This window comes from Lycorma delicatula, chromosome 11, assembly GCF_047948215.1.
Source record: "Lycorma delicatula isolate Av1 chromosome 11, ASM4794821v1, whole genome shotgun sequence".
NCBI lineage: Eukaryota > Metazoa > Arthropoda > Insecta > Hemiptera > Fulgoridae > Lycorma > Lycorma delicatula.
Window position 1 is genome coordinate 49,913,377 of NC_134465.1, and position 27,540 is coordinate 49,940,916.

The following is a 27,540-nucleotide window of genomic DNA, read 5'->3' on the forward strand; positions in this document are numbered from 1 at the left end:
TAACATTTTTGCATGACACAGTGAACAGTGAGTGCTATATATAGATGGTGAAACAATCTGTAAATACTATACCTGAAGACTGGCTAGAATACATGTGGTTTCATCAGGACAATGCTACGGCTCATACAGTCAACAACACTATGACTTTCTTGGATCACTTGGAAGTGATTTCGAAGGGGTTGTTACCCTCTCAGTCTCCTGATTTATTCCCTTCTGAATTATTCTTGTGGTGATACCTTAAAGATACTGCTTACAAAACTCATCCTCACACCATTACTGAATTGCACAATTGAACTGTGTGTCACTGCAACTCAGTAAATGTTAGATGTGTTTAACAGCATTCAACGTCATATTTAATTATATGAATCGCATAATGGAGCCCACTTTCAACAACTATTATAACTTACTCATTTTCCCATACGGATTTGTCACTTTTTGAACATCTGTATAACCATAAAAATCTTCTGAAGAAATTAAGTAAAATTGTCTAAAGATGATTATAAACTGAAACTGGTAATAATGAAATAAAAAAATTGATATAACTAAAGATATCTTGAGCTGTAAATAACTGTTATTTTTTTGTTTTTAAGCAATGTATTTCTTATTATTGCAAATTTAAATAAAAATAAAAGAGTAATAAAATTAACATAATTTTTAAAAAATCAATAAAGAAATAACAAAACATGCAAAGAAATCATATACATAAAACTTTTTAGTGAACTGATAAAAACATATTAATGTTATTTTTACTTATTATTAATAAATTTAAAAAATTCAATATTAAAAAAATCAGAACCTTAAATAAATGTATACATCCACTCAGTAAGACAAGAGACTGAGAATGCATGTGGATGCAATGTATATATATATATACTCATACATATGCAGAAAAAAATGCATTTAAATTAACAGTATACAAAAATTAAAAATCTATACCTAAAATATTTTTACTGTTATAATTTAAAATTATTGTGTATTTAGCGATAAGTTGTTTCCTTTTTCTAAATAATTCTTGAGTGTTTTTTTCTGTTTGCTATTTTGTTTCAGTAATTATTTAATCGATCTTATACTAAAGTGTGGAGAGCTGCATCAAACCAGTCAAATGACTGAAGACAAAAAAAAAAATACTAAAGTGTGTATGAACAGGAATGCAGGAATAGAAAAAAAAACTGTTCACATGAACAACTGTTCACTGTGCAGGAATAGAAAAAAAAGAGTTTAAATGCACTTAATCAATCATAAATATTTCTTTTATTTATTATAATAATAATTATTATTTATCTTAATAAAAGATTTCTCAGCTTCAATCATTGTATCTAAAAAGTAATTAAAACATTGGATGTAACTTTGATCTGGACTTATACTAATTTTTCTTTTACTAACAGTGAAAAACAACTGAATTTATGAAAAACAACTGTTAAAAAACAGCAGAAGAATAAATCAATAATTGAATTTTGATTTTAATTCTTGCATGCTTTTAATGTTTGCAAAAGTAATTGCCGAGTATTGTGTTGTTACCCAACCTTAGTAACTGTGCAAAATTTCATCAGTAGGCAATGTCAGGAAGTATGTTGAATTAAAGATGCAAGATTTGAGGACAAACATGAAAAAAATTACTGAAAAAAAAAAATTGAGAGTTAAAATAAAGTAAGTAAAAAGAGGGGTGGACAATGAAAGTATTAAATTGGTATCTGAGCCAGATCACGAGGAGTAGGGGAAAAACCAATACAGATGGGATGAAGAATTCAGGAGACCTTGTAGAAGAGTGACAGCAGAGAGTAGTCAAGAGAGCATGACAGATTCCTAAAGGAATAACTGTGTCCATTCCAGGGACTGTGAATTAGGAAATAAACAATTGATAAATAAATTTTTCAGCTTAAGCCCAATGAGGAGTTATTTTTTAAATCAAACAATTGATGTTAAGGAGAATAATAGCTTGGTGAATATTTATTTTTTATTGACAAAAAACAACCAAAATAACAAAGATGGACTACTGAATGTGAAAATAGGAGGAGAAAAGATATAAAGATATAAAGAATAGGAGGTAGAAGAACTTTGTTATTTGGGAAGTAGAATTACTAAAGATTGACGAAGCAGGAGCGATATAAAATGCCGAATAGCACAGGCGAAATGAGCCTTCAGTCAGAAATATAATTTGTTTACATGAAAAATTAATTTAAATGTCAGGAAAAGATTTTTGAAAGTATATGTTTGGAGCGTCACTTTATATGGAAGTGAAACTTGGACGATCGGAGTATCTGAGAAGAAAAGATTAGAAGCATTTGAAATGCGGTGCTACAGGAGAATATTAAAAATCAGATGGGTGGATAAAGTGACAAATGAAGAAGTGTTACAGCAAATAGATGAAGAAAGAAGCATTTGGAAAAATATAGCTAAAAGAAGAGACAAGACTTATAGGCCACATATTAAGGCATCCTGGAATAGTCGCTTTAATATTGGAGGGACAGGTAGAAGGAAAAAATTGTGTAGGCAGGCCACGTTTGGAATATGTAAAACAAGTTGTTAGGGATGTAGGATGTAAGGGGTATACCGAAATGAAACGACTAGCACTAGATAAGGAATCTTGGACAGCTGCATCAAACCAGTCAAATGAGTGAAGACAAAAAATACTTTCAATCACTACTGTCTATACAATATTTAAATAAATTTGGTTTAATTTCTTTCATAATTACAGAGACTTTTCATATATAAATAAATTGAAAACCAAATACAAGTATAAATAACAAACTTAGTCAACAAAAAATATTAAAGAGTTTTTTAAAATGGATTATGAATATATAATAAATTACATGCTATAAATGTTCTGATAAAATATCTTTTATCTTAACTAAACATTAATATAAAAAAATTATGTTCATGGTGAAATCTCATTATCGAAACCATTTCTCAATGTCACAATTAATAAAATTGAACTTTTTTATATTATCTGTTGTAATTTATCTCTAAGAATTGTTATTAAGAAAGAATAATTTTTTTTATAAAGTATAATGTAGTTAGTTACTTTGTTAGAAAACTGTCACATTTAATATACCAGGAATTTTTATTTTTTATGTTGTTGATAATGCAAGAATAATTATAAGAGATGGCCTTGAGTTAAACAACCTTGAGCCTTGAGTTGGCCTTGAGATGGCCTTGAGTTAATACAACTTTTTGATATGACTTTTCATTTTTGAATAAAGAAAAATTAATTATCTTTTTCTTAATGATTCTAATACATGTAATACAATATAATTCTTAATACATTCTGTAATATGTTTTATATTAATTATTTTTGTTTTAATCGTATTGAATTTCAATGTTAGGAAGAGGAATTTGCAAACATTTTTATAGCATGATATCTTCTAACTTCAAACTCTTGGGGGTTCATGTAACACAAATAAAAGATTACTCATCCGTTTGTCAATTTCTGATGTAATAAGCAACGTTTAACTGAAGTACATTTCATTTACAGCTTTTGTTTCTTGTTCTTTTTGTATAAATATGTGGTCCCTAATTTTTATTTTTTATTTTATTGTTATGTGTAATAATGGAACTCTGTTTACTTACACTGGTATATTTTACAACCCATACACTCAATACTAGTTTGTTATACTTTCACTAAAGTTGACTTTCATCACATAGATTAAGATTATTGTAAGGTTTTTTGGTGGAGGATGGCTACATTATCCTACTAATGATTTTATAGAATAGCTTTAAATCTTAATCCAAGGTTTTAAGTTTAATGCAGTGCAAGTAAAAAAGTAAAATTATGGATATAAGTGATGTCTGTAAATTTAAGTAACGGCTTCATGGTAGAATGATAGTTCCTCCTTCTTTCATATCTCTTTTTCTGTTTAGCCTCCGAAACCACCATAAGGTATTACTTTAGAGGATGAATAAGGATGATACGTATGAATGTAAATGAAGTTCAGTCTTGTACAGTCTCAGGTTAACCGTTCCATAGAATTTGGTTAACCACCAAAGAACACCTGCATCCATGACCTAGTATTCAAATCGATATAAAAGTAACTGCTTTTACTAGGATTTGAACCTTAGAACTTTTAACTTTGAAATCAGATGATTTGTGATGACGAGTTCACCACTAGACCAACCCAATGGGTTGTCTTTGATCTGGATTTCAATCTTGGTCAGGCTTAAAATCTTTTATATATTATGAATTTCATCTGTCATACGTAATTAAACTTGGGCATCAGACTATTGTTACTTGGAGAAATAAAAATACATCTTTCTGCATTCAACCATGTTATGAAAAACAGTGTTAACAGAATTCAAACAAAAACTTGTGCTAAATGGATATTGAAATAGAATAACAATAAAGAAAAACTTAAGAACTGTTAAAAAAATAAATGGTAGTTAGCTGAATGAAAATCCTATTAATTTTCATTTTAGTTGTTATGCAATCATGAAGTTACAAATAAAGCTATTTAAAAAAATCTGTATAAAACACGCTTACTAATTTTCATACTCAGCTAAATGCTATAACCATAATGATTTTAAGCAACTGACAAAATATAAGGCCATTTCCAAAAATAACTGAGGCAATCCCAAGAATAATAAGCATCCTGTACCAGGCTTATTAAAGAAAGTAATGAATAAAATGGTTTCCCATTGTCTAATTTATTGAACCAAATCGTTGTTGCATATCAACATGACAAGCTAACAGAAATGCAAGTGATAATCAGTGCTACATCTCCACTCTGATCATAACAAGGAGTGGGTATATTGAACATCATTACTTTCAGAGAAAGTAAAACATACTACTATGGTATGTATTATAACTCAGATAATTTGTATAATATATTGCAGTTACAAGAATAGATAATAGATAAAGTGATAAATTAATGTATCCCTATCAATGGGAAACATATACTGTCTTCATTCAGTAAAACTTCCCACTGTACAGCAACATGTAAAAATTATTTTAAAAGAAATATAACTTATATTTCTACTTGTACAGCTATATAACAACTTGTATGTTCTTTTGATTACATTTAGAAAACTGGCCTTTATTTTCAGAAATGCTAATAAGTAAAACTACAAAAAAAAGAAAGGGCAGGCATTTGTTGAATAATTTTTAAAGCCTATAATTGTAATTTAGTACATATGGCAAATTAAAAAATTAAAACTAGAGTTTATGACGATTTGGCTCATTCTAAAGCAGAAGACAAAAAAATCAGATGTTACCAAAGTGATTGGAAAAAATTCAAAAATAAATTTATTAGAAATTAAAATTTTAAAAACAACTGTAATAAACAGGATTTAGGTAGTTGAGAAATTAATTTTATTTGGAATTAAAGAGTAAATAATGTACTATTAAATAATAATGAGACACATATTCTTTTCGATCTTTTAAAGTCTAAAATTATTAAACAAATGTATGTGATAATCTTCGTAAAAAAAATTCATTTAACATTTAATATTCAATGTATTTAAATTTTATTTATTGAATTTTATATATTATTTAATATAGGAAATATTTCTATGACGTTTCAACTATAGATAAACTTGATTTTATCCTTGATTTAATAAAATAAGTTGAATGAAACAGAGCATTATGATCAATGTAGTAAATGTAAACTATTTTAAACTAAGCTTTTTTTCATCTTATTAGACTCTACAGACCTCTTTTTTTCTGTTTAGCCTCTGGAACCACCATAAGGTATTACTTCAGAGGATGATATGTATGAGTGTAAATGGAGTGTAGTCTTGCACAGTCTCAGGTTGACCATTCCTGAGATGTGTGACCAATTGAAACCCAACCACCAAAGAACACCAGTATCCATGATCTAGTATTCAAATCCATATAAAAGTAATTGCCTTTACTAGGATTTGAACCTTAGAACTGAAATCCTAGTAAAGACAGTTACTATACAGAGCAAAGTTTTATTATTTAATATTCAATTTTTTTTTTTTAATTAGGAATAGTAATTGCAGTAGTATTTCACAAGTGTTGGTTTTTCTTTAACGATTTATTATTATTATTTTTTGTTTTTCTTCATGCTTTATTTTTGTATTAATATTTATTTTTAATTATTTCCTAAAAATAGCTTAATAATCAAAATTTGGATATTATTACAGATTTTCATGCTTGCTAAACAGTTCTTAAAAATTTCAGTAAGTTATGTGTTTCAATAATGCACTAGCAGTGCTCTAATGTATTTTTGTACACCTGTTTAGGGATCATGTTTCATAATTTGGCTGACTTAAACCTGTGTGTAAAACAAATAACAAGAATGAAAAAAGTTACATAAACAAATCTCTTCAATGTAAAATATTGTGATATTATTTGAAACACAGCTCTGAAAAATTTTATAAAAAATGATAATATATTTGTGAATGATTTAATTTAATCTTTAAAGAAATCAGTTAGTTTTAAGTGAATGTCAGCAGATAAATTTCCAACCTAAAACAATATCCTAAAATATAAGTCATTGGATAAAGTTTCAAAGTACTTAACAAGGTACTAAATTTGGAAGCTGCAGTTTTTCTGTTTAAAAACTTATTCGGCAACATCACCAAACAGATTTTGTCAGCTGTTAATTCTTAGTGATATGGAGATAACATCAAAACTCTCACTACAACTTATTGAGGCTTGAATTAATTGGCTCTGCTCTATACCATCGTCTGACCTAACAAAAATATTCATTGTTTCTGACATCAAATCTTACTTTACGTGGGAAGGGTTGATTCATGCATCTCTCAGACAGACATATTGAACTTTAATTGGCAACTGGGAATGCAAGCAAGTGGTGGGGGGGGGGGGAGGGGAAGAAAAACTGTTGATTTGTGGCTGACATGTGGGTAACAGAAAAATAATTAATGGCCCACTGAGATAACAGCTTCATTTGTCAAGTTTACTACTAACACGGATAACTGAACTCAGCAGGTACAATCTAAGTGGATGGTAAAGATCAGTCCTATACATGTATAGGCTCATATAATGTTTGCTTGCCATACTATTATTCACAGGGAATTACAGAGCCTGCAATTATGTGCATACTTCATATCAATTTATTGAAAGATCTTTCAAATTCTGGCAATATTTCAACATAGAACTTTTCATTTTCTATTAAGTAGAATGAGAATTTAAATGTACTGATTCTTTTTTTATAAGACCACAGACATTCATTGCTTTGTTCTTTTTGCCCAATCGAATTTTTTAATGTTTGAAAAATGCTATGCCTGACCAGAACTCAAACCTAGGACCTTCGGACGAAAGGCCAAGATGCTACCACTCTGCTGTGGAAGTACAGCCAGTGATTCTTAATTTCAATTATTACAATAATTGAAGTACAGTAGATTAATCAAATATCTGAATTAATTAGGGTATTTTTGTTTATAAGAAAAATATATTAATTACAAACTACTGATGATTATAAATCACAAAGAAAATATAATGTAATACCCAGAAGTTGGTGTGCTAAGAGAATGAATTTACAATATTTCACATTTTTGTAAAAAAATTATAAAAATAGCATATAACAATAGCAAAAATGTTTTGTTATAAATAAATGAATATTTCATTATTATTGATACTCATAATACATTATATAGATAATTCCAGGAACAGGTTGATATGCTACTTCACAGATGAAAAAAAGGAGTTACTCCAGCACTGCCTGGATGAATCAAGGAAACCTTGGTAAAACTAAGTCTGAGCAGCATCATAAGACACATAATTAATTATAAGATAAAAATTAGATATAACTAAAGTTCAAAATAATTATTTGATATATAAACACATGAAGTAATGTTAAAATAAAGAAGATACTAAATATAAGAAATAATTACAAAATAAATCACAATTCAGAAAGCGTTAATGAAAATTATTTGAGCACATATTTATGTATTTGTTAAACTCAAAACGTTCAGGGTTTTTGAACAGTATTTGAATTAGTATTATTTAGAGAAAAATGCTATGCCTGACCAGAACTCAAACCTAGGACCTTCGGACGAAAGGCCAAGATGCTACCACTCTGCTGTGGAGGTTGGCCACTGATAGTTTCAAATTCTGGCATTTTCTTTTTTTTATTATTATTTTTATTCGTACAGTAATAGTAATTCTGTATATGAAAATTTTTAATTGCATTTAAATAAGCTGAGAGACAATTGTTTTAAATAGTTCAGTAATTTATTAAAAATATAAACAGAAACATAATAAGACCCTTTCTTGTAAGCTTTTTTGTGTATTGAATTACACAAAAACAGTTCTGTTGTTTGGTTTGATAGAGGTAAATATTGTTATTTATTTAAGAATAAGTGACTATACTTTTTAGTAAAAATTGTACATTCATAAACATAATGATAAGTTAAAATTGTTTATTTTTTAAATAACTGTCTGCAGACTGAATGTGTGAAGTAGAAAAAAGACATACATGTGGATGCATACACAAGTACATATATTATTCTCTGGAGATCCAATATTTAAAAGGAAGTAGTCCTCTGCCGATTGCGGATAGGACATACAAGGATCACACATGAGTGCCTAATGTCAGGAGGACACGCACCCCTATGCACACGATGCAACTGCCGCATGACTGTTTGGACCACATTCTCATAGACTCCATATGTTATATGGCATTGCGTAGTAAATTAAACCTACCTAGAAACATCCGTGGTATCTTGTACAATAATAACAAAATTTTGAACCGGATGTTTCTGTTTTTGCGTAGTACCAGGTTACTGCAAAAAATTTAATATTATTTTTATGCTAGAAAAGTTTTTGATAATTTTTTTCCTTTACTTTCAATTTTGATTTTTTTGGTTCTATGTCTTTAATTTTATTACCTGAGAAGGGAGCCTTTTGCACAACATATTGGAATTGGGTAAGTTTTATATAGTTTCTTTTTTCTATTATTTTAACTTTTATATTTTAAAGACTCCGTCTGCGATATTAATTTTGAGTTTTATTTCAATTTTTTGACTTTTGTTTTAATAAATTTTTATTATATGATTTATATTAATTTTAAACCTTATACGTTTTATTATTTTAGAGTTATTTTACCTTTTTATTAAAGAAAATTCCGGGCAATGATAACGCACAGGCGTTTTTCAGCCCCAAACAAAAAAAAAATGCATAAAAAAAATATTTAACTTGATACTCCTTATCAGGGTGCTGATAAGGGGAGCCAGGGAGCTCTTGTAATATATTACAGATGATACAGCAGAAAATTTATTAATTTTAAATCATGCATATTTTTATATCAACATAAAGAGTTATTCTATAACACTAAATATATGAAATATTAAATACTAAAAAGAAGACGAGCCTGACTTGCCACAAAAATTTTACATGGTTTATGTTTTGTTACACATGATTTCGTTAAATTTTTTGACAATTGTAACTAAATAACGTTCATGAATTTAGCATACTAACAATAACAAAAACTTTTACAACAAAAAGCTTCAATATCTGAACATTTTTAGCTGTTTTTTGTGTTGTGATTTTTTAACGCAGCTCTAACCCCAATGTTTTCCTTTTGTAACGCCAAAAACAAATATAATTTTAGATAAATCGTTTGTACACTTATTCAAAATAAAAATGTGAGCATATACAACAAACAAACCAATGCACCATGCTTTTTTATTGGAGAGATACATTATATAATACGAAGAAATATAAAACAACACAAAATTAAATTATTCTACTCGTTAAACTACTCAACAACTAAAAAAAACTACTGCACTCAAACATTTAAATAAAGTTAATTAAATGTACATTAATTAACATTATACAAAAAATATACATTTTATTTTAATGAAGAGAAATCAAACATTTTGCAATAAACTAATTAGTTTAAAACTAAAAGCAAAAATGTTACAAAATGCTTAAAGATAAAACAAAATATAAAGTAAAAAAAAAGAAAACTAAATTAAATATGAAAAAGGAAATAATTAGAAAGCATAGAAAGGGTCTTTACCCCAATTATTATTATTTTTTTTTTGTTATTAATATTATTTTCATTTATTAATTTGTAAATTATTAATCCATGGAATAATTTAAGAAACCAAATTAAAAATATAATGATAAAATAAATAAACATTGTTTAAAGATATCAATTGTAAAAGTTTAGATCAGAATCATAAAAAACAAACATAAAAAAAACTATTGATAACATTAAACATTAATCATCTATAAACTAATATTGTTAAATATTAATTATATATAATTACTTTAAATTTACACAATTTTAACAAAGGTTTACATTTAATGCAGAGAATGCGATACAATTTGTATTAATTAAACAAAACATTAATGAACAAATTAAAAAAAAAATCTTAACAACAAAACTGTATGCTGTCAATAGCTTTAAGTATTGAATGGCAGCATTATAATGTTATATTGAGGCAAACATTTAGAAAACATTTGTACCAGACTTAAAAAAATTATTGATCAACAAGACAAAAACTGATATTTATTAATTCATTCATTAATAACAACAACAGGCTCTGTTGACCAATAAGAATTACTATGATGGATAATAATGCATTTTTAGTATGTGAAAAATACCATGTCTGACCGGGATTCAAACCCAGCACCTCCAGATGAAAGGCAGAGGCACTATTACTCCACTATGGAGATCGGCATATGATAATACTTTTATTGGCACACGATATGATAAAATTAAAAAAAACCATTTGCTTTCATATTATATGGAAATTGTCTATTAAAGGATCTTTTTGAGATCTAATTATGTAATTCCGTATTCAGTGGAATGATCCTGATAACTCCATTGAAACAGGAGAAAGGAATTCCAGAAAGCGCTCTCAAGTAACTAAGTTCATTTTGGAGCTAATCATATAGCACCACTTAACTGCTAACTGTTGAAGAAGGAGTTACATAATTATCTCCAAAAAAGGATCTCTTATTTCTCAAAAAAGGAAGAATAATTTCCACATAATTTTAAATGGTTTTTAATATTTAAATAAAATATGCCCCTGAAGAAAATAAACATATTTTACTTTTAATTTTTATTATTTATGACATTTTTAGTTAATCAATTTTATAATAATAACACATAAACAATTTCTTGATATAATATCAAACAATTATTAAATAATAATTTTTATACATCAATTTTCAGTCAAATTGTAAGAAATAAGTAGTTAATGAAATACAGGGTTGGAACTTTAGAGATGTACTAAGAAATCCAGCAACATGTGTAATAGAAAAAACAAATCTACAATACACACAGCACACTTTATACATTTTTCGGTTAGAATGATTTTTTAATTGATCAAATTTTAACCAATGAACCAATATTTATTGAAAAATAACACGTTAACTGTATTCTAAAAGAATTTGTTATATCTTTATAATGATACTTAGATAAAGAGGAGTAAATCTTAGTTATTATTAGTTTTTCTCTCAGAAACACTACAACATATTCACTATAATTCTTTGGTTAACCGAATATAATTAATGAATTTTTCTCTTTATTGTTTTTTTAAAAATTAAAGAATCTGTAGAGTAGAGCAAATTTAACTTAGCATGGCCACCATGCAGCATGGGTATGGAATGCTAGACAGGTGAAAGACTGGATCTGTGGTGTATATATATGAACGCTTATGCCCGCACGCAGGTATACAATCCATCAGTGCACTTAATTCACATATGTGATGAATGAAAAATGAAAAAACTAGGCATGCTGTTTGTTATTTTTCACAAAATTTTCTTTTTGCATTTTTTTTTATTTATTTATTTTTATATTTTTTTTATTTATTTTTTTATTTTTAAACTATTTTTTTTTAAATTCTCAATGCCATTTTTCTGAAAAGAAAAATAGGATAGTATTAATCAGATAGATAATACTGTACTATTTTGTTTTTTAATAAACCATGTTTTATTTTAGGCAGTGAAGTGGCTCAACTCCATCCATACCATCATCAATTACATTAATAACTGTATCATCACTATCTAATATCTCAGACTCATCGGCACAATTATTGCTATCATTAGTCACTATAATAAAATTTTCAGTTTGCATATCTGCAACCACATCCGTCTCTGAATACGCTTTTTAAAATTTTAAAGCATAATTGCAACATAATTTCAAGTTTTTAGCTGTTAATTCAGAAAATCCTTGTTCTGCCATTTGCTTAACTTCACCAATATTTTTCCGAGGTAAAATATAATTTTCAGCTACCTGAATCTTTACTCTCGTTCAAATCAGTTCAATCAGGTTAAGTTCAGGATGGCACGATGACAGTCATAAAACACTGTGACCATAATATTTCAATATTTTGTCAAAATAAAAATTATTTGTAGCACACTATTTAACTTCACCGATCAATAAAGTTGGACTTTTAACATCTGTGATAAGCAAGGAATATTTCTAGTTTGTAACCATTCTAATAGCACTTACTTTCTACAATTTGAGTTCGGAACCAGATATAAGTTTTTATAATGGTAAGATGCGTTGTTGTAAATTAAAACTGAACAAGGTGGAAGATTTGGAATCGATTTTGTTTTCAGCCATTTTTCATGGTTATCGGTACTCATGTTGTCACGGTAATCACCTTGTTTCTGACCCAATTTGAATGTTAAAAGACCATTAGGGACTTCTCCAGTTTTACATTATCAATCTGTCCTTTCGATATAGGTTTCTTGTAACCACGAGCAGAGTCATCAGTCCGACCAGAACTTTTTGTGCAAGTTGAATGAATGTAGAATTCGTCAGAAAAAATAATTGCTCGACCATCGTTTCAATTCCTCTGTAAATAATTTACATGTTTTAAACATATATCATGTTTTACCGCTAACAATTTTCTGTTATCAGCAGTCTTTTTCCTCCTAAAACCTATATTCCATAAAACTTTTGTGAATGTTTCACGTGTAAATTCAAAATCCAAATCTTTAATTTCTTTTTTAAAATCACTAACGTTGATAATTTTTTTATGGCATACATGAAAATTGTATACAATGTTCCTTAATGCACATTTTTGAAAATCATTGATACTAACTTTTTCTTTATTTTTTTTTGAGATTTTCTTGGTATAGTGAAACTTTGATTTTCACCAAGTTTATTTTTTTGTTACAATTTTTTGCATCATGTGAACTGATATCCCACATAAATCAGTAACACAAATTTGTGTTTCTAAACGTAACATATCAGGATTTTCTTCTGAAATTTTTTGGTGGATCCTCTTTATAATATATTTAGTCTGATTTCATATAGCCACTCCCTTTGGTGAGGGTTTAAGTCTAATTTATTGAGAAAACTCCATTAGTGGATGAGGGATACGATTAAAACTAAGCTTTAATTTTTATAAAATCGTTTTTTATTTGTTAATATTTTGATTTGATAATTAAATAATATTTTGCAAGATGATTCCAATAAATGAAATTTTTAAAAAGGATTGCATTTTATTTTGACTCGTTTATAAAAGCCAGATCAACTATTCTTAAAATAATAATAAAAAATATTATTTTACATTTTTAAACAGTAGGCAGATGACATAATTTTTTGTTTAGCTAGGGTTGTACATATATTTAATTAAATTCTGTCTCTAATTTGTTAAGAACATATTTTATTTTCATCTTACTTTTGCATTTCATGTAAGATTGAAAAAGATATCATTACGTTTTCTAGAATAGTGTCTACTTTTTTCTGTTTGTGTAGGTTTATGTATGAATACAAAATCTATTTTATTCAAACTAAAAAATTAACGTACTTCAACTAGGCATAGCAAATTAGATTTTAGCATTCTACATTTAAAATATTTACAAGAGCATGGCCCTCTAGACAAGAAATAGATTTTCTCATAAGGATGCATTTATAAAAACAAAAGTTTTACTTAACCCAAGTATGTTAGGTGAAAAGTGTTTTAATTTGTATGCGGGATGAATTGTAACAATAACTTCAACGGGCAAAAATAAAATTTAAAATAAATTCTATTGGAAGTTCACATTTTCATTTCCAACGTGGAGTGAGTGGGCATTCCATCTATTTTTAGGAAGCTTTTTTTAATGTAATTTACTAGTTTACGATAAATCTTGGTGAAATTCATATAAAAATATTTAATAATTTCAGATGGGGGATCTCCAATCTTGTAACAACGGTTTTCATGTTTTACTTTCTGGGGAAAATTTTTTAGCAAAACATATTTATGCAATCAAAAATTATTGTGAAAAACATCTTTTGGAATCTTGTCGATGTGTTCTACTTCATATAACACATTCAATGGAAGCGTAAGGAACACTTGTTAATTCAGTATTTTTCATATAAATACATTTATACACTTAACTTTACTACAAAAATAATTTAGTGGCCTATTTTATAAATATACTCACAAACAAATACAGATTTATTTATGTAATTTATACTATATACAGCCTATATTATCTTTTATCAATATAAATGGTTGTTTATATCTAACTATAAATTGTCTTGGATAGTTTGCAGAGGTTAGAAAAATCTCTGAACTGAATGAATGGTAAATGTTATCCGCATAAAACTTTATATAAATTATTGGATATCCCATTTTAACCTTAATAAAAAAAAGAAATCAAGAATTAGTATTTATTAAAAACTAATTGAGCCAGCCTGGCACCTGTTTATCCAGTAAATTAACATTCCTGAAATCATCCAGTTATTTAATATATAATGTAACGTGTAATTACAATTAAAAATTGTTACATAATCCATTTCAATATATTATAATAATTGTTAGTCAGAATACGTGTTAGACAATGTAGTAAATGTTTGATGATATGCAATAATGAATGAATCTGCTAGGTAAAAGAAACAAGATAATTTAAACCACATATTTTCTTACATAATTTTCTTAAATGGGTTCTTCTAACTACTGACAGTTGTAGGAGTGAAATTAAAAACAATCTAAGATGATATATACAGAATATACATATGCATAATGAATGTGAAAATAGATAAAAAATAAACAATTTTAATACTTACTCTTTATTTTTCATTAATAGTTTTGTGATAAAATTTTTAGCATCATCTGATATGTCATCAAATGCTTCATCATCAAAATCATACTGTGCTATTGTAACATTTGCCATTGTTTCTACATCTGTTTCACCCATAAATGGTGATAATCCTGATAATCTGAAAGTTTAATAATAAATAAAAAATAGTTCAATTTTAGTTTAAAATAAAGGTAAATGTTTAAAACAATTCTTCTTGAAATTCCAACAGGAACCATTTACTTAACTAACTAGTCTATTGATCATTATAGTTCTTTTTTAAATTTCTACAAAAGTGTATGTACAGATAGATATAAAGATACTTTATTGACCAATATCTTAAGTTAATTAAATTATTAATAATAAACATTAATATAATATGAATTAACAGAATTTCATAACCTAAATAAATTTTTCATTATGAGCAGAACTGTGTTGAGTACAAGAATATATATATATATATATATATATATATATATATATACAAGAATATATCATGTTTTACAAAAAAGAAATGAAAATAAAATCATGTTTCATATTACAACAATTTTGTACTTTACAGAGCGATTCACGTTGTGTTACCACCAATTTCTGAGCTCATTCTACTAGCAAATGTTTTTACAGTTAGTTTCAAAAGTGATCTACACTGCAACATAAGTAATTCATTGCTGATCTCTGTAGTGGAGTGGTAGTGTCTCAGCCTTTCATCCAAAGGTCCCAGGTTTGAATCCCAGTCAGGCATGGCATTTTTCATACACTACATAATTACATTTCCATATCACATGGACAAGCTTCTAGCTTATATGGTGATATCGTCAAACAAAAAAAAAAATTGTTGTGAAACACTGAAAAAAATTTAGCAAATGTGCTTTTGTCACAAAATAATATATTTTACTTTGAGGTAATAAGCCACTTTTGAAACTAGTTGTAACAATATTAGATGGTTGTAATTTTGGTTAAGATTGCTGTAACCTTACGTTTTCACACCATTGTTTAACGCCCTTTAGAAAAGGTACTTTTAATAGCTTTTAAAATATGTCACAACCCTAACCCTATCCTTACCATTTACAATCTTCATGGGGGCTTGAGGTGTGGTAATTTTTAATTGAAAACTAGATCGTTTCAAGATGTTAAGAGCATTTACTAAATTTAATTTTTCTATATTTAACTGAAGAAAGTATTTTTAAAGTTTTGTTAATATACTTCGTTAAAACATACCGATATATTCTCTCTCTCTCTCTCTCTCTCTCTCTATATATATATATATATATATATATATGGATAGCAACAACTTAAACTTTAATAATTTTTTAAGGATTGCTTCAAAATATAAATTTGTTATTTTAAGTCTGATTCCATTAAATTTAATCTTGGGACTTAGTAAATGACAAGAATATAAAAAAAATTAACTGAAACAACAGTTGATGGACACAATTATGGATTCACATCATAATACTTTCAGTTGCATTTGTAGTTTTACTTATTATCTGGCTACGAAAGTGACTGAATTGTGTTATGAATAAATTAAAAAGATCATACTACATAAAGTACTGTTCATCAGAGTTTTGAAAGCACAGTTGATGTGCAGGATGGGGATGACTGCTGAACCAGCGACTGGCTTTTACCTAATTACGACATACTGTGGTGGTACATTATCCCTCCACTGTACTGTTAACAACATCAGTACTACTTCAGATACCCTAATAGTGTTACATTTATGTGTTGCACATCTATCACATACTATGCACATTTAAACATTTACGTGGTATGCTTTCTAAACTTTGATGAGTAATACAATCAGTTAAATACTTACAATACATAGCATATGACACCAACAGACCACATATCTGTACCGAAACCAATTTGTTCAAAATTTACAACTTCTGGAGCAACAAATTCAGGCGTTCCAAAAAGCACTTGTAATTTTTTATCTGGTTCAAATTTTCTTGCTAAACCAAAATCAATTATTTTAATTCTATTTCCTGTTTTGGTTAAACAAAGAATATTCTCAGGCTAAAAAATAAAACAAATAAATAAAAGTAAACAACAAATAAATAAAAATCTAATTTTAATTGTAACTATATAAAAGAAGAATAATAACACAATGATGCATGGTCTGTAAATGTAAATTTTCGTGTGCTGACTTACACCACATAACTACTTTGACTTCTTTCTTTTTCCTGTTTAGCCTCCGGTAACTACCGTTCAGATAATACTACAGAGAATGATATGTATGAGTGTAAATGAAGTGTAGTCCTGTACATTCTCAGTACCGTTCCTGAGATGTGTGGTTAATTGAAACCCAACCACCAAAGAACATCGGTATCCATGATCTAGTATTCAAATCCGTGTAAAAATAACTGGCTTTACTAGGACTTGAACACTGAAACTCTCGACTTCCAAATTAGCTGATTTGGGAAGACACGTTCACCACTAGACCAACCTGGTGGGTTATAACTACTTTGACTATTAGATCAGCTGGTTTTGAGTTTGATTCCTGACAAGGGTCTGGCCATGCAGGGATAATCCCCTATTATATCATCAGTCTTATTAAAACAATTGTTTAGCACGCCTGATATTACAACGATAAAAAACAAGTAAGTTAATAATTGCACTAAGATGAACGCAGAACATAAAAACTAAGTAACATAAGCGGAAAATAGGACATAAAAAATCATCTTCTATTCTGCGTTATTCTGTGTATTATTCTTTATGAATCAGGTGTAACCAAAAAATTATGAGAATTTTTTAATTCTCTGTACTATGTCAGAGATCATCTTTTTTCCATGTGTTAGATGTGATAGCATATGGGAAACACATATGTGGGATGTGATAGCATATAGTGTTATGTATATCATAATTTTCAGCATTAGCAGGATAGTGAAATTTGGCAGCCACACATAGATTACTATTTTATTGTGAGTCGCAATTTATTTGTTCCTTTATCCATCATTATTTATTTATATTTATTTGTTCCTTTTTTTATCATTGTAAATGATAGAAATAATCATTATTTTCAATGATGGAAAAAAGGATTGCATTAAATACGGAATAAAGTACACAGAATGACATGAGACAATTTGAAGATAACTAACACAAATTTAGACAAATAATTAGAAATTGTGCACCACAATAATGTTCCAGCTCTATTAATATTCGACTAAATATTCATATTGAATATTTAGTTGACAATACCACTGTACTGATGCTGCAGCCTCCAAATTCTCCAACAAGGCAACCTGCGACTTTTTATTGTTCCGATTGATTAAGAGTTCATTAAAAGAGCAATGATTTTGACAGATGAAATAAAGAAAAAAAATCGCTACATGAATTTAAGACAAAAAAATGCTTTCGACAAATGTTTAAAAGAAACATTGGCTTAAGTGTGTTAAATTTCTGCAGAACTAGTTTGAAGGAGAAAATATAGAGATTTTAATAGAGATTACAGTTCACATAATTTTTTGATCAAATATCAAAAATAAAAATTGTATCATGTATTAGATACAAATACATGCAAACTTGATACAAAAATAAGATCTTTAAGAGTTTGTCAATAGGAATCATTTATTATTATATATTCAGGTTAACTTGTTCATTCAAAAGTAATGACTTCATGTAATATTTTTATATAAGCCTGTTACAAAATTGACTTCTGACTAGCTGATTAAAAAAAAAGCAACTAAAAAAAATATTTTATATTAAATATTAATATTAAAACTTTATCTTTGTGACGAGATGATAGTTAGTGCTATAATTCCAACCCAGATGGCTAGGAACCAGTCTAGGTGCTTATTTCACCAAGATAGGTGTTTTGGCTTCAAGCCATGGTTAGCTGAGATATTCACTGTTAGGATGAGAATGGATGTGTGGTGAACTCTGTGATGGAGCTGCAGTGTGGGAGGGTGTAGGCATTGATCTAACTTCTGAAAGCGGACCAGAGCAGAGAGAGATAGGGTGTATTTTCATTATAAGTTTATTAAATTTGGGAATTAGTTTCTTGATTTTTAAGTTAATCAAGAGGACTGAGTAAACTGAATCTGTAGGAAAGTGCATCTTTTGATTGAAGTTAGATATAAGAAGAGTTTTGTGTGAAACCTTCTAGTTAGAGGAAGATGCGGGATCACGCTTCCATAAATCAGTTAAGTTGATAGTTGATGTATGTAAATTATAGTAGGTGATTGTGATTGGAAGAGACCATACGAAGGCCTATAAGAAATATAAAATATTTAATATCCTTTAATATTTAACTATCCTTTGCCCCATAAACAAAAAGCAATTTTACATAAAATTAGATATTTTAGAAAAATGAAAGAGGAAAAAGATTAATGAATTGCACATAATCCTATTATAAGATGGAAAATATTCAACATATTTTTAATGTTATTTCAAATATTTTTAGATAAATTAGCAGATGAAATTTTCTTAAATTATCATAATATTCAGTGGCGATAAGTCAAACAGATTGTTTCCCTTAACCACTTCAAGGAATAAAAGTAACCATTAAGTTATATGTATAACTGTTTTTCCCAGGATCTAATAATGTTACAACAGTAAATAGTAATATTCAAAACAAAAATTGAAAAAATTGTCGAAAACTGGGAAATGAAAGTGTTATTGAATATTAAGAGTTAAATTAAATTTTGAAGCAAGTATATTTTTTCTCATATTCAATTATTGAATCATTTACAAAAGACAGACTAGATATGATAAACTCTATGGCTTTGGAATAGAGGTTTTCTGTAACCACATAAGTTTATTTCTCAACTGAATCAGCTGTTCTCATATTACACCTAAATCAAATTATTTATACTAATAAAGGTTATATTGATTCCAAATTATCCATTTTTTAAATGTGACTATATATTGTTTCTCGCCAAATAAAAAATCAAAAAAAATTTGTTGAAGTCTAAAAAATGAAAAAAATGTTTATTATAGAAATGAAAAAAGAAGGGGGTTGAACTAATTTTTTGAGAAGTAAAAGCTTAAAAGTTTACATTTTAGGATAAAATTGAAATGAAATTTATTATTAAATACTTACTTTGAGATCAAGATGAAGGATATTTTGTGAGTGAACAAATTCAACACCTTCACATATTTGTCTCATAAATACTGTACACGCTTTTTCAGTCAATATGAAATCATCATCAATTACTCTCTCGAATAATTCCCCTCCTTCAATACTGAAACAATCAGTTTTAATCTTTAGGCAGTAAAAAATATACATATAGTAAAATAAACTACGATTTATTAAGGAGGCAACTATTACACCAAATTTTCAAAGTAGAAACCCATATTTGCAAACATGACATTAGTAACAAATTTTTAATTTAATTTTATATTCTCACACACAAATATCAGGTTCATTTATTTATTTATTCATGCAGTAACTACATAATTAATCTCATATAACTTAACACAATTTTACTTCATGATTATTATCACACGACTTTATATTAAGTAAATTCTAGAAGAAAGTGCTAAATATCCTGGAAAAAGGTGACAGAATTTTCCTTTATATTTACTAAATCATACAAATCAATGAAATTCTTATAAATCTTCTTTTTCACAACAATGAGCACTGACAATTACATGATAGAGAAATCAATGACATGTGCAAATTAATGAGAACAAAGAGGTAATTTTTAGTTAGTAACATTGTATCACTGATTCCAGATGTAATACAGCTGTTTTCCTCTATTTCAAGTAAAATATCTTGTTCGTTTTGAGAGGTTATGTGTATAGTTTACCTATTTTATTATAGTTTCTTCTAGTGTAAGTGATCTTGTGATTTTATAAACAAATTTAGAAATGTAGCAATATAGATTTAACTCCTAAGAAAAGATGGAAGATAATATATGACTCAAATACAGATAGCAGCAGAGCATAAGGTTAGTCTAAGTATTGTTAATACGATAATTAGACAAAATATTCAGGTGAGTACAATTTCACCCCAACGAAAAGGTCATTGTGAAAGAAAACATAAAATCACATTAAAAGATGATGGTATTTTATGTAGAATAAGTAGAATTAATCCTCAGAAAAATAGTTTTGATTTATAAAAAGACTTAGAATTAGTCGGTATGAAAGTTTACAATTCTACTGTACACAGAAGATTTCTGGAAACCAGTCACACGGCATGAAGGCCTGCCTATAAGAAAACAACTTCTTACAGATGCCATGAAGAAGAAAAGGCTACACTGGGCCAAAAAATAAATGGTGGACGCCATTACTATCAGCAAGATGGGGTACCACCTCACTACCGCCTACAAGTTCAAAATTTTCTTGATACTTGATTCGCAGGTAGTTAGACTGGACATGAAGGCCCAATGCATGGCCACTTTGCTCCCCAGATTTGACCTCACTAGATTCTTTCTTGTGGGGCTACATTAAAGATCGGCTTTTTCCTGCTGATCTTGTTCAGATATGACTTTGAATTAATGTTGCAGCTGCAGCGGTAAGGCCTGACTTGCTGTCTACAGTCTGGAATGAAATCAACTTCAAGTGGGACTTACGTAACATTACAAATGGAAACCATATCGAACCAAAGTGAATGTTGGGTGACAAACTCTGTGTTTTTTTATAAAATGAGACTTCAACTGAATCTGTAAATTATTTCAGTAAATTTTTCATCTGCTTTTAAAATTGTGTAGTCATTTTTGAATAACTCATTATATAAAAATATATGCTAACTATTAACAATGATTTTAATTGATTTTTTTTTTAATAAAATTTAATAAATTGCTTCTTGGATTAGAATAACTCAATGATTCAAAACTTTCATCATTGAATTATTCATAAAAAAATCTACTGTTAATCATTTTGAATGATTCTTTTACGAATAGTCATTTTTATATAAACTATTATTAATATAATGAATAATAATAATATAATTATATATAATAATGACTAGTAGCAAAATAAATTTCATGTAGGTTGCAATGTATGCAGGTTAACTCATTGAGTCATTTAAAAAATATAACAAAAATAACTACATGCCAATTTTCATTATTTATATTTGTCACTGGCAGGTAATCCAAAATTTTATTGTTTTTACTTCATACATTTATATGAAATCTTTATAGTAATGTTAACTCTATTTTTCTCACTGTTGTATTATATGCAGGAAACAATCTTTTGTAAGGTTTAACTTTTCTCTGCTTAGTTGAAACAGTGTAATATGCTTTATTTTACAACAGTTTGTTAATCTGTTGCTTTATGCAATCTCTCTTGGTCTTTCTTATGGCTATGATACATTAAAAACATTTATGGTATAAGAGGTACAGGTCAATGTCGCTTAATCTGAGAGTAGTGGGGTTCATTATATAGCCAGTCCCATGATGAACTAAATGAAGATGTCGCTTTTATGGCTGAATATCACCTTTCTTTTCGGTAGGCTTAGTATGCTGATATATTGTCATTATTTATTCAGTGTAGGTGGTAATTATTAACAAAAAAAACCACTTCACTTATTGCTTTCTTTAGATACTGGCATAGGATACTTGTTATTCTTAAGGATGTCATTTTGAGGAGTGTCTTTTGCTTTGTGTAAGATCAATAATCATTATATTTATGGTAATATATGCTAATTAGGATTAGGAAAGGGTTTTATAGGAAATAATTATTGTGATGCAGCAATAACAGGGGAATAGTTCGAGGAAATATTACAGGGTGAGAAACTTAAAACCAAACTGTTACACACAAAACACAATTGTGACAAGTAACATTTTATCAATGAAATGAAAATGTAAAGTGAATTAAATTAGATTCTGTATTTACATTAGCAAAAGCCTAGTGTTGTGCTCAATTAATGAGAATCACCTGATGCAAAACATTGTTGTCAATGTTATTGATTTCTTGTTGAACGTTCACCTTCAGTTCAACAAAGTGTGGGGATTTGATTTATAAACTCTGTCCTTTAAACAGCTCGGAAAGAAAAAATCACAACTAGACAAATCAGGGGAATGCGGAGGCCATCTCCTGCTGACAGTACATTCTTTTGTAAAACCCACATGAACATGTGGTAGTGAAACTTTTGATGTGTGACACATTGCTTCGTCCTGTTGTAAGAAGTTGTACTCTATTAACTGAGCTTAGAATCAAAAATTGTACGTACACTTATGTGCTGACAGTCTGGTTACAAAATATTGGCCCCACTGTACGATTACAAAAAACACACAAAATACCAATTTTCTCATTGTGAAATGGACGCCCAAACATCTGGTGAGAATTTTCAGTCATCTAATATCTGGTGTTGTGCGATCCATTTAAAATGAAACCATGCCTTATCTGACATGAAATACAGCATCAGGTTTATCTGTCCATCGACAAAGTTTTTAAGAAGCAATAATTAAGACATTTTGGTTTATCTGTTTGCTTAAGTTATTGCATATTGTTACATAATATGGTTTCAAATTTAAATCATGAAGAATCTTATGGCAAGATGTATCTTTTTCACCACTTTGTTGTGATAACTTCAAGAAGGAAAATTAAATACAACAGACACAAATAATATAAATAAAAAACAATTAAAAAATTATACTTTTGGAGTGTTTCATTAAATAATTAATTTTTAATTGGGGAGTATTTTGGAAAAAAAAATTTATAACATGAATTCTCATCTTTTATTTAAAAAAAAGCTCAAAACTCTACTAATAGATTATCATTTAAGTCCAGCTCAACCTAAGGTGTGATCCCTTACCCCGTCTATCCAACCAACCCTTTGAGATCCCAATTCCAAAATTTAATAACATTAAATCTCTTTATGTATAAGCCATCATGCCAAATTTGAAGATTTTCAGTTCAGCGAACAATAATTTATTAAACTAGATATACAGAACTTATTTCCCTCTTTTTGAATTCTTTGATGTTTCAAGATGCTCTAAGTCCAAGAAACCAAAAATGTTAATTTTTTTGGCAAGATTTTCTTCTTGTTATAGTTTATACTTGTATTATAACTGCCAGGAAATTAAAAAAGGTGACAACATAATACATATAGAAATGATAAAAAAACAAATTACAAGCCATAAATAATATTGAGAAAGTCAAATATAAACAGAGTAAAACTAACAGCATTAGTAAGTTAATTAAAGGCTAAGGACAAATAATTTCAAAACAATAATAATAATACTATTAATAAATTGATAATGAATGTAATAAATATTAATAAAATGTGATGTAACTTACAGTTCTTGGATTACACACATAACATTATTTGTTTCAAATGCATCATAAAGTTGGATTAATCTAGGATGTTGTAATGTACGCATTATTTCTACTTCTCTCTCAACATTTCTTCTATCTTGTCTTCTAGCAATACCTACAAATTTTGCAGCAAGTGTTAATCCGGTGCTTTTCTCTTTACATCTGTATACTGTTCCAAATTTACCTCTGAAAATAAAATGAAAAACATCATATTAATGATTTAATCTATACATTGGTGTCACAAAAGATATATATTGACTACTACAATCCATAATTCTTTTTAATTTTCTTTTTTTTTCAGATAAAATTGTTTTAAAATGTTGACTGATTTTAAATTAAAAGAAAATTAAAGTGGTGTACTGGAAGTGTGAATAATATAAATGAAATGAAACGACTGTTTAGAAGGAAGCTTTAAACAGATCAGACTCATAATTATTCATATTATGAATAAATGTGAATAAGATGAAACTGTTCAAGATGTCTATTGTAGCAATCAGGAAGACTATGAATAAGGAAGGAACTCAGTTCAGAAAACAGCTCATGAAACAGGAAATTCAAAATTCTATTACATTTTGAAGTGCATCCATTTGAAAAGTTACAATCCTAGGGTTCTGTTTTGTTTTTTTTTGTACATATATTTAAATTTATGAATATATCAATTTTATTGTAATAAAAATAATATTAAGTTTAAATTTAAAAAAAAATACATTTTACAATTATTTTTTATTCTGCTTTCAGAAGAAAGGATAAACTTTTATTACACTAAGTGTCATCATGAAAGTTATGGAATCAAACCACAATGCAGCTCAAATTATAATTCAACCTACTTGCAGAAGCTTTTTTTTTTGTCTTCAGTCATCTGACTGGTTTGATGCAGCTCTCCAAGATTTCCTATCTAGTGCTAGTCATTTCATTTCGGTATATACCCCCTACATCCTATATCCCTAACAATTTGTTTTACATATTCCAAACGTGGCCTGCCTACACAATTTTTTCCTTCTACCTGTCCTTCCAATATTAAAGCGTCTATTCCAGGGTGCCTTAGTATATGGCCTATACTCTTTATTTGGTTATTTCTATTAATTGTATATTTTTCTATTAGTTTTTTACAACTGTTAACAGTTGTAGATGTTTGATAAGAACATAGTTGCACCTGAAATGTATTAATTGTTCTTAAGAGTAAGAGAATCATTCCAGATTAAATAAAATACTGACGAAAGGTGAGAGTTTTCTGTTGCCTTTTTTATATTGAGCCAAATGTACTGTAGTACATCAATATGCACATAATAGTCCAAAAAATTACACTTTCCTTCCTACAAATATTAATTCTGTTTTGAATATCCTTATTCTCAGAAACAGCAAACTGCAAGGACCCAGGTGCATTATATAGAACTTAGCCATAATATCTACTGATACTTAGATCTACTAAGATAGGCAGTATAAAACAACAAAAAAATGTTCTGTTGTGAAACAACATCTCTACCCATAGGGGTTAATGAAGTAAAATATCATTCTAAAACTACTTGAAATAACCAGCATTTTTATGATAAAATGAACCAAATTTATGAAATAGATTTTTAAAATTTATATTATAACACTTCAACACGCTTGTTTAATAACTGGTACTACTCTTTTCATCCACCAGGCATCACTTTGATTTTATTGCTGTTTTTTTTCTTTTCAGCACTTAAAATATGGACAAACATTGGCTAGAATATGAATTATATATGTATATGTATATGTGTATATATGTGTTTTAGTACACTTTTATTATGTGTTAATATGTATCATAATACATTAAAATGTGATCCTTTTTTCTGCTCAACAAAAAAAAACTTGAAAGTCAAAGTTCAAACTTTGACTTCCACAATGTTGCAAAAAGTTTTTGGCTCAATTTCAGCTGCTATATCTCAAAACCAGGATCCAAAAAAACTTGTGACTAACATATTCGGATACAGCATAAAAAGTTAACCAACAGTACCAAAATTTGAATCTGTATCTTTATTATTGCTGTCAAAATTGTTGGATAACAATTTTTACATGTGTCCACAAACTATACATAAGTACCCATTTTTCAAGAGGCCACAAAAAATCACCAACCGCAGATAAAGAGCTGCAATTTGGTGAAATAACATTTTAAAACATGGGGGCCTCCACCAAAAATTTGATGATATTTGGAGATGGTCAACCGGGTAAGATTGATGCATCACTGTGTCTGTCTACACCATGCTATCAGAGCAATAGAGTTTAAACATTTCAGGGACTATTAAGTAAAAAAAATTATCAGCAGTAATATCAACTGACAATAGGGTGAAAATGGCAACACGTGTACCAAAGACGGTTACAAAAATGATTGAAACTCTTATAAGTTTTAAAAAGATTTATACAATATTTATAATTTGGATCAATTTGTCATTTAAAAAGTTGATCACGTTAAGTAATTTTTATCACTGACCAACATGAACAAAAACATAGATATATTCTTTTAAAAATTAAAATTAATTTTTACTAAAAAGTTCTTAAATGAAAAATACTGAATGATTTGGAATTTTAGTCAAGAAGCTGATTCATTACCAATTTAAAACTGTTAATAAAAAAAAATTATGCAACTCTAGCCACTGAGGGCTTTGCTCTCGTCAAAGTAATAGTTAAGAAAAAAATTAAGAGAACATTAAAAAATGTCCACTGAACTCCATAGCAGAGTGGTAATGTCTCATTCTTTCATCCGGAAAGTCCCAGGTTTTTATCCCAATCATACGCACTTCATGTGCTACAAAATTTCCATCCCATATTTCCATACACAAGTTTCTACTTTATGTGGTGAAATAATCAACAAAAAAACTTAAGGATCAAATAAAGAAGTATGTAAAAAAATTATTCTACGCTTTGGATAAAATTTTAAGAATTACGGCCTATGAACCATATCTCCCTACTCCCATGATCAATTATAACTATAATTAAATGGCATCAAAGACCCATATACAAAAATTATTGTGCTAGAACTCATTCAAATCAGTCTATTCATCTTAAGATATCATACAAAAAACACATCAACAGAAAACAAAATAAAATTGTATTTTTTGATTACAGAAAGGGTCATGAAACATCAAATTCTACAAAAATCCAGACATTTAAAATTTGCCTATTTACCATACTTTTCCTAATATAATATATTGTATAGTTATACAATTTAATTATAGGGCTGGGAAAATAAAAATTATTCTCTTTAGAATTTATGAAATGCAGTAATGTAACAATATTATTACTATGTTTAAATTTTGGTCCTAAGAAAGATAGAAAACTACCCTGATTTCTGCGGGTTGATTATTGCTTCCTCTTATTTCTCCTTTTTTTACTGTTTATTCTTTCTTTATTGGAATAACATCATG

At 28.2% G+C, this 27,540-nt stretch overlaps 1 protein-coding gene across 1 annotated transcript in view; it reads right to left on the minus strand.

Annotated features, from left to right (window-relative positions):
• Window positions 1-27,540, minus strand: part of LOC142332527 (uncharacterized) — a 140,111-nt gene that overhangs the window by 10,067 nt on the left and 102,504 nt on the right. Inside the window, exons 4-7 of the mRNA XM_075378976.1 lie at window positions 24,134-24,337; window positions 19,989-20,130; window positions 16,764-16,963; window positions 14,940-15,092 (exon numbers count right to left, since the gene is read on the minus strand). Coding sequence (XP_075235091.1) covers window positions 14,940-15,092; window positions 16,764-16,963; window positions 19,989-20,130; window positions 24,134-24,337 — 699 coding nt within the window. The remainder of the gene's footprint in view (window positions 1-14,939; window positions 15,093-16,763; window positions 16,964-19,988; window positions 20,131-24,133; window positions 24,338-27,540) is intronic.